The 10235-nt window shown below is 34.5% G+C and overlaps 1 protein-coding gene across 1 annotated transcript; it reads left to right on the plus strand.

Moving 5' to 3' along the window:
- Window positions 1-7737: 7737 nt before the first annotated feature.
- LOC149242631 (F-box/kelch-repeat protein At1g80440-like) lies at window positions 7738-8697 on the plus strand. Its single transcript, XM_089370918.1, has one exon. It carries the CDS (start codon window positions 7738-7740, stop codon window positions 8695-8697), a length of 960 nt encoding a protein of 319 aa, XP_089227044.1.
- Window positions 8698-10235: the final 1538 nt, after the last annotated feature.

A 10235-nucleotide genomic window follows, 5' to 3' on the forward strand; every position in this document is an offset into this window, starting at 1 on the left:
GTATAAGGCTGGTTTAGAGGGTTATAAACTTTGGAACACAGTAACAAGGAAGGTTGTGTACAACCAATATGTGGTGTTTAGAGAGGTGAAAGATGTTATTAAACATGAATTCAAACCAAAGGAACCTCAGAAGATAGAGTTTGAGCTAAAGGTGGAAGAATCAGAATCTACAACATAAGAGGAATTAGAAGATGAAGAGCCACAAACACTGATTGTGAAAAGATCAGTTAGAGAAAGAAGGCAGCCAAAAAAGTAAAGTCCATCTGCTTTCTCTTCAAATTTTGTTTATCTATTACTGATGATGATCCTAGAACTGTGAAGGAAGCAGTAGATTCAGAGGATAGCAAACTCTGGAAAGAGGCCATGGTTGATGAAATGGAATCTTTGCACAAAAATGAGGCTTGGGATCCTGTGGACTTGTCAGTTGGAAGGAAACCCAATGGCAGCAAATGGGTGTTCAAGAATAAGACAAATGAAGAAGGAAAGGTGGAGAAATACAAAGCTCGGTTGGTAGAAAAAGGTTATTCCCATGTGTAGGGAATTGATTTTTGTGATATTTGTTCTCCTGTTTCCAAGGTAGATTCTATTAGATTACTTTTATGTGTTGCTATTACTTTTCATTTTGAGGTAGAACAAATGGATGTGAAGACAACATTTTGTCACGGGGATCTAGAAGAGGAGATCTACATGAAGCAACTTGAAGGCTTTGCGGTGAAGGGTCAGAAAGAACTGGTATACAAGTTAAAAAAGTCTTTGTATGGGTTAAAATAGCCACTAACGATGTGGTATCAGAAATTTGATACATTTATACAGGTACTTGGCTTCACCAGAAGAAAAGCATATGATTGTGTGTATTTTAAATTAATTGGTGACATGTTATTTATCTGCTCTTGTATGTGGATGATATGTTGCTAGTTGGAAATGAAAAAGAAATTACCCAAGATTTGAAGACTCAATTGTCAAGTGGGTATGTGTTTAACCTATTTGGAGGTGTAGTGAGTTGGATGAGTAAGAAAAAAATTGTAGTGGCACTATCAACTATAGAGGTAGAGTACATGGCAGCCATTCATGCAAGCAAGGAATCATTTTGGTTGTAGAGATTGTGTTCAAGTATGGGGTTAGTATAGGGAGCTATAAGGATAGACTGTGAAAACCACAATGCAATTTTCTTGGCAAAGAACCCTGCTTACCATTCAAAGACAAAGCACATTGATGTTCAGTATCACTTTGTGAGGGATATGATAGAAGACAAAAATGTCTTGCTGGTAGAGGTAGACACTTTGAAGAATATTGCACATGCACTGACAAAATATGTGAGCTCTGATAAGTTCTCTTGGTGTAAATAAAAAGTGGGCATTACAAGGTTGGATAAATGACTAAGCTCTTGTGTGGTCCCCTGTGGAAAGAAAACAACAAGTGGGAGAATGTTGGGTTGTGTTATATTCTTTCAATGACTAGCCCACCTAGTTAGTGGGGGGGTAGAGGGGGGCCGAAGGCCCCCTTTTGTTGCGCTGATTGGGGAGCGGGGGGGTCAATGGGGGTTTGAGGTGGGCGGTTAGCCCCCCTCTACCGGGTCCCGGGCAATGCCATGGAGAAAATTTTATGGACCCTATATTAGGTGGGTGGACCTAGCTATGGTTTTGTGCATGACTTTTGACATGGTTTTGGGCACAATGCTTTTCGTTCCATGGTATTGGATGCTTTAGCATGTATTGATATGTATTGTAACATTGAAAGGAACATAATGAAAAATCAAGCTGGTAGTCTCGGTTTTTGGATCCAAGGGAAAATCTCTGTGTATATATGTTTTATGTGTTATTCTCTCGCTATCGTTATTTTCTGTCTTTTAGAATTCATATGTAGGAAATTTATGTATGGGGTTAAAACCTACAAACATGAATGTCTTCCCGTGGTGGCTCTTTAGGGCTAGAATCCATCATCGCTTCTTCAATCTATTCCTCAGCCAACACCGGTCCTTGTGTACCAGAGATGATGCCCATGTTTCCAAATTTCTCTGTCTGTGCAATGATGGGCATCGACACTTGAGTGACTACCTCAACCATTGAATTAAACCTTGTACCAACAAATTTTAAAACTAGGGGAATAATTTTTTCCTCCTTTGAGCATCGAGGAGTCTGATATTTCCTTGCCCCTCTTGGTAGAGTTGTAGGAATGTAAGAATGAATAACATCTTCTCTCATTTCTGTCTGGACTGTACTCCCTAAGTCATGCCTCTCAGCTTCTACATTTTTTGTTTTGTTCGATTCTCCTTGTGGTTCCTAAAGAATCGTGTCAAGTGTAGGTTATTTTTCTTTTACCGATGACAGGGTTTCTTCTGTTAGTGGTGTTGGTTCTTGTGTGACAATACCACTTACATTTTCTACTTCGGACCCCATGTTTCCTTGGATGGGTGGTGTTGGTTCTTGTGTAACAACACCACTTACACTTGCTTCTTTAGACCTCAAATTTTCTTGGATGGGTGGTGTTGGTTCTTGTGAAACAGCACCACCTACACTCTCTTCTTCAGGCCGCAGGTTTATTTGTTCCAGTGGTCATGGTGGCAGTTCTCCAAAAATATTATCAACTAATGTTGAAGCAGCATCAACCATGTCCTCAATTTCCATCCTTTCCACTTCAACTGAGCCAACATGAAATGCTGGTTCTTGTGGGGAAGAATCGGGTGTAACATCTTCCATCTCGACTGAGACACTAGGCGATGTTGGTTCTTGTGGGACAACATTGGTCGTGAAATATTACATCTCAACTCATCCAACAAGTGATGCTATTTCTTGTGGAGCAGCATCAGTTGTGGTGTCTTCCATTTTGATCGAGTTAAAAGGTGATGTTGGTTCTTGTCCCTCCATTTCGGCTGAGCCCTTGCCATCCTCCGCCTCTGTAGATATAATACCCTCCAGTTCTACTTCCAACAATTCAACGAACTGTGGCTAAGAAACAGGAGTTTGAGCCAACGCTTGAATTACCAGTAGCCAAACCAACCTGTGATTCGTGAGGACTACTAATATTTGTCGAGAGCAATGCACATATTGCGCCATAAGTTGAAGACTTTTCTAGAGGAAGAAAGGCATATTAAGTTAATGAATTTGCCCATGTCGGAAGCGAAGGGACTCTAACAGTTTAAAATGATAGTTGAACATCATCGTAAAATGTCATTGGCAGGTAATGTATCTTAACATGAAGTATGCAACTTCACCCCAAGGATAAGGTAATGACGTACGCTCATACCTTCTTCCTTTTTGAATTTATGTTTCTCTAGCTTGTAAAAATATTTCTGGGAACTACGTCAAGGGAGCCTTCCGTGAAAACCATTTCTTCCCTTCCTGTGGTAGTCACTGACGGCTGAGATGGTTTCCTCTGTGATAGGGATATTGAGATCCCGAACTCTAGAATGATCTTTTTCCAAGTTCAATGTAAATTCAGTTGTAATAGTCTCATCACAATCTCTCAAAAATATATGCCCCAGCCTACATTTACAAACACTTGCCATACATCTGCGTTACTGAGGACCAAAATTGTGCTCTCTAGTTCATGTCTCACAGCCGCTCCACCCATTCCGCTATAGCTCAGTAGAAACACTTGAGAGTAGCAGATTTCTCATTAGGATGGAGTATCGGTAGGTAACTTTTGTAGAAAGGCATAAGAAATGGTGATAGCGGGGTGTACGAATGGTGATTTTTAGAAAGATGTGAAAAATCCATGGCAGGTTATGGAAATAATGGGGGGCATCATGGTAATTACTCTATAGACTTCCAAAGGACCAGTTCATTTAATCTATTATCTATTGATAAATGTGCAAAGTAAAGAATCGTAGAGTGGACATTGGAAAAGGTTTTTTTATGATGACATCGATGAATCATTGTTGAAATTGATTATGCCACCATTTTTAATTATAGTTCTACCTCCTCCCCAAGCACTTATCTGGTGGAGCAACAACATAAAGGAGTAACCGCATTGGTGGTGTAATGGAATCTGAGGAGTTACAACATCAGGTACTTAGAAAATTTTCGCCATGGAGTAGTAGCACTGGAGGAATAACAACATTGGAGTAACAACACCAAAGGAGTAACAACGCCGGGTACTTAGAAAATTTTCTTGCCTCCATAGGATTTAAACACGAGTGGTAGTACCTGCAAAAGAAAATATTGAGTGGTAAGAATATATGTGTGTGTGTGTGTGTGTGTGTGTGTGTGTATGTATGTATGTATGTATGTATGTATGTATGTATGCATTTTATTTATTTATTTTATTTTATTTTAAACCAGAGGATGCAGAGGAGTTATTCTTTGCACTAACAACCTTCAAACCAGATTTATCATAGAGATGTTTGATGAAGGCATCTTTAGAGGCCGGATGGTGATACAATCTGAGACGATGTCCATTTACAATAAAATAAGCATGTGTATCATCAATTGTGACAATTGTGACAATTCCATTATCAAATACCTCATCAATCTCATAAGGCCCCATCCAACGAGAGCAAAGCTCCCCATTAAATAGTAATGCCCGATCCCCTTTATGAAACATCTTAGTCTTAATAAACTTATCATGCAATTTTGTTATTTCCTGTTGAATCGCAGTAGCTCTCTGGATAACCATTAAACGAATTTCATCTAATTCATTTAGTTGTTCCAGTCGGTGTTTCTGAGCTTCCGAACGGTCCAATCCTACTTCGAGAGTTGTTCTAGCATAGATATTATAGCTTCCTTTTAAATGATGAATATTCACTCACTTTACCATAGATATTATTAGTGTGTAACTAGATGACTCATCAATACCACATCCCAAAAACCATATCTCATTTTACAATTAAAATATTTTATTTGAATTCAATTTTATAGTAATAAAATCTAATATATAATCATTACGTATAATTTAAGATCTATTTTACCATATAAATTAAAATAATGGTTTTGTAACTATATTTAAATTAAAAAAAATATTAAAAAATTAAAACTTACAATACACTTACAATATAACAATATTTTCAATCATGAATATTCATAGTCACTTTACCATAGATATTATTAGGGTGTAAATAGGCTTTGTTACAGGACCATCAATACCAAAGGACCATAGATACCATGACTCATCAATACCACATCCCAAAAACCATATCTCATTTTACAATTAAAATATTTTATAAATATTTTATTTAAAGTCAATTTTATAATCATAACTTTCCCACAACTCCTCCGCCTCCTTAGAATATGGGTATAATCATTAGTTATAAGTTAAGATCCATTTTACCTTATAAATTAAAATAATGGTTTTGTAGCTATATTTAAATTTAATTAATAAGAATATAAAAACTTTAATACCTACAATAGACTTACAATATAACAATATTTTCAATCATGAATATTCACACTCACTTTACCATATTAACATGTAAATAGGCTTTGTTACAGGACCACCAATACCATGACTCATCAATACCACATCCCAAAAACCATATCTCATTTTACAATTAAAATATTTTAAAAATATTTTATTTGAATTCAGATTTATAGTAATAAATCTAAAAGGAAAAATAAAATTATAATTATTTTTGAGATATATTTAAACTATTTATCACATTAAAATATAAATTACATCCCAAAAATCATGGCTCATTTCACAATCAAAATATTTTATAAATATTTTATTTGAATTCAATTTTAAAATAGCAAAATGTAAAAGAAAACAAATATTATAACTATTTTTTAGATATATTTAAACCCTTTATCACATTAAATTATACAAGATATAAATAGTATCTATAAATTCATATTTATTTTACTATAAAAATTAAAATAATAAATTTTTAATCATATTTAAATCTCATTAATAGGCACATAAAAACTTAATACTTGCAATACTATATCCATTTTAACTTTGAATCTATCATGTGTGGAAAGGGATAAGATATCTTGAGATGCAAAATATCTCAGGATACAAATACCAAATACCATGAGTAATACCATGGATTCCCAAAAACTTGGAGCACTTAACCAAGTTTACCTTAACTACCCAACAAAAATTAATAATAAAAAATAATAACTTAGAATTTTTATTTTAACATAAGGTTATTTTTATTTTTATTTCAAATATCCATTAACTACACGACAAAAAATGATATAAAAAAATAACATAGAAATTATACTTTAATATAGGATTATTTTTATTTTATTTTATTTTGAAGAGGGTGGGCAACAAGATTTTTAACTATGGATGTTCACTCACCCCCACTTTACCATAGATATTATTAACTTGTAAATAGACTTTGTTACAATACATAACATGGGGTAATACCATGACTAGTCAATATCACATTTCCCAAAACCATTTATCACTTCACAATCAAGTTATTTTATAAAAATATATATTTAATGCGATTTTATTAGTTTTTGTGGTGAGAGAGCATAGTATGGAAGAGATATTGTAATTTCCTATTACATTAGGTTATCTAAACATTTTGATTCAGTCAAAGTGTTTGTGTGTGTGTGTGTGTATATATATATATATATATATAAACATTTTGACTTCGTTAAATTATATAGAAATAAGATTATTATTAATAATTAAACAACCTAGCCCCAAGAGTTAGCTCAACTAGTCAAATCAAGTGCCTCGCCAATGGGAGGTCATAGGGTCGAATCCCGAAAGCTCTTCGGGTTAGGGGTGTTGATGCCTTCGGGTGCGTCCACTCAGTGTTGAACAACCCTGGATGTAGCGGCTACCCATTGACCCGGGTATCCGTGAACCAGAAGTGAAAAAAAATAAATAAAAATAAATAAAATAAATAAAAATATTAAACAAGCCTAAATCCATGCTAACTCAATTTCTTAGAGGTACAAACATTTTCTTAAGTTTTGCACTCATAAAAGAGGTTTGTGCCTCCAAAGTTTTCATCCCTCTAGGCCTTTCATGGATCCGAAGTTAACATGGATCTAGGGTAGTTAGCTAATTATGTGAGGTGGGTATAACTTAATATTTTAACATAAAAAATAATAAAAAATAAAAAAACTCAAAATTTATATGAAGTGCGAAGATATAGTCCATGTTAAGGAATATGTGAAAATGTCAACTTGTGACTCCATTAACGTGTTTTAAGGTTATCTAGTAAACTTCTATAAGCATCAAGACACTTCACTTATGGTACATTACATATTTCCAAGATTTCAAATTATTACAAAAATTAATTTAACTTTATTATTATTATTATTATTATATAAAAAAATTGATATATGATTTAAAAATAAACATCTAACAATTTTTTTTACCATATTATAGGTGTTATCCAATTTTAAGGTCAAAATACTGCAAGTTTCAATACCATATACTAAAAAAATTATAACTCATCTTTGTATTACACGCTTAATTAATTAATTTAATGGTAAAAATCACCTTAACAACTTTAAAATATATATATATATATATATATATATATATTCCGTCTATTAGTGAGGTTAATGCCTCACTCTATATTATTATTATTATCCAATTTTAAGATCACAGTCAAAGCACCCAGGTGTATGAGACCCCTTGTTTGTAAGACAAGGAACCCATTTTAATGGGTGATTTGAATACTAAATCTATAAATGTACGACGTTGAAGAAACACATTGTTTTATAGAGTCTTGGATCTCTGAAGCTTTGAAACACATTGTTTTATAGAGTCTTGGATCTCTGAAGCTTTGAGTAAAGGCCATTGGGAAACAGGTGCATTTGAAGTGGTCTAATGGAGCTTATTCCAAATGATATCGTTCGTGAGTGCTTATTGAGAGTACCTTACAAATCACTCTATACGTTGAAAGGTGTCTGCCGAAGTTGGGAGGCTACGGTGAGTAGCCCTAAATTCTATGAAGATAGAAAAATATCACGAGTAAGTGAGTACCTGCTCTGCTTGATTCGAAAATACCGGATCGGTCGTCATGATCACCATTATGCATGCGTAGTAATGGTATATGACCCTGTGAAGCGCACCTGGGAAAACCTACCTCCCATTGACGATGCCCGCTTCGCTGGCATACCACGACGGTGTAAGTGCGTGGCTGTGAATCGAAAGTTGGTCCTCATAGGTGGATACAATGGAAGTAACCACGACATGAGTCTGATGAAGAGTGTGTACATTTATGACTTTGAGTCCGCCAGTTGGAGCCGCGGATCTGACATGCCCACACCTCGATACTACTTTGCCTGCTCTGTCTCTTCTTCCACAGGACTTGTCTACGTGGCTGGCGGGATCAATGACAGGGATACTCCTCTGGCCGCTGCTGAAGTTTATGACGTGGAGAAAAACACATGGGAGATTCTGCCTCATATGAACCAACCACACGGCCATGCATGCCACGGTGTTTTCATGGAAGGTAAATTTATGGTGATAAGCGGAGGGCAACTGAACAGGACTGCAGAAGTTTACGATCCGAGAGCGAGAAGTTGGAGAATGCGGGAAGATATGTGGAGATTCGGATATAACTGGAAAAGTATTGCGGTTACTTCCTCGTCTGGGGAGTTGTACGCGTTCAGTGGACAAGAGGTGCTCAAGTATGATGGTGAGAAAAATGTTTGGTCTGTTGTGGCCTCTGTCCCACGATTTCATTCCTATTATTTTAGTGCTACACAATGGGGCAAGTGGCTTAGTGGTGGTCCAGAAAGCACTTCCGGTATCTTCGTATCTGCAGCAACTGTCGAGATTTAAGGCCATGGTTCGTTCTGTGGAGTTATTTGGTGGGTAATTTAGTTTCCTGGATTAATTTGTCGGATCATTTCGGGATGCAGTGGGTTTGCAGTTACGTAATTGGATTGATATTTAAGAAAGCCCTAGTTTGTTTGGGAGAGTAATCTGTTTGTTTGCGGTAGTGATCTGCTAGGTAATTTAGTTTTGTGGAGTAATTTGATGGGTAATTTAGGGATGTACTGAGTTTGGAGTTTCGTAGCAAAGCCAGGCTTTGTTTCTTGGAGTAATTTATTGGTTAATTTAGTTGCCTGGATCGAGCATGCACAACATTTTGTAATCTTTGTAATTGGATTACTATTTCTAATACAATGAAGTTATTTTTCAAATGTTCTGTTTATGTAATTAGTTATTAATTTAGTGATTCTGAAGTTATTTTTTAAATGTGATGTTTATGTAATTAGTTGAAGTTATTTTTTAAATGTGATGTTTATGTAATTAGTTATTAATATATGAGATTTTAAGTATTAGGGGTTTAAACAGTGAATGATTTATTTAATGTAGTTAAATCCCAAAATGATATCTAATATATGAGATGTTTTTTTTAAGGGGATAATCCCCCACAGGAGAAGCATTATATTACATCACTGAATACATTATCCATACAAACGTTGTGTCAATCGCAACCCAGCATGTTACATCATCCTCATTGAATACATTATCTGTACAAATGTTGTGTCAACGGACAACAACCCAACATGTATAAACGTGAACCTGGATGGGGAGGGCATTATTGCACCGTCCCAACCACCCACTAATACATACAAACTAATATATGAGATGTTATGATTATGTAATTAATAGGAGAAAATATCTATATTAAATGAAAATGAAAATGTAAAAAACTTTATTAAATGAAATTAGAATTTTAAACGAGTTATAGTTTTTTTTAAAGGGGTGTGAAACCATGACATATACATAGGGAGCCCTATATACCTCATACATATACATCATGGACCTATACATACCTTATACATATACATCATAGTTGCATCATGAGATATACAACTTCTCCTCTCATGTAATTAGAACCCGAGTGAAGATATTATCATTAAACTCTCCTAACCATACGGGATATCTTCTATTAACAAATGAAGTATAGTTATTAGAGTTAAATTAATATTAAAAATTATATAATTTTTTAATTATAAACTTCTTTTTTCCTAAAGAGCAATTAGTAAGTTAGTACATTCTCGTACTTCACACATAACTTTGAAAGTGAATTTTAACAGATGGTTTATAAGTTAAATAAAAAATATGAATCTTAGTTTTTATAGTTTATATAATATGTTACCGCTTTAAATCTATTTAAAGCTTGATTATTTATAAGGGATTTATTTCACAACTTTAGGTCTAGTAAGATAAATATAAAGTAAATATAATATAAATATGATTCTAGTATATTTTTCTGGTTCATTTTTTCAAGTATGAAAAGAAGATAATCAAATACTTTAATTTGTATTTTATTATTTTTTATTTTAAAAATAGATTAAAATCCACAG

This window comes from Pinus tabuliformis, chromosome 8 (genome assembly GCF_031772625.1).
Source record: "Pinus tabuliformis cultivar Carrire ecotype Pingquan chromosome 8, CPIR1, whole genome shotgun sequence".
Taxonomy (NCBI): domain Eukaryota; kingdom Viridiplantae; phylum Streptophyta; class Pinopsida; order Pinales; family Pinaceae; genus Pinus; species Pinus tabuliformis.

What these genes read in the sequence shown, in the direction of transcription:
- LOC149242631 (XM_089370918.1), top strand. Translation starts at nt 7,738, where the DNA reads ATGGAGCTTATTCCAAATGATATCGTTCGTGAGTGCTTATTGAGAGTA.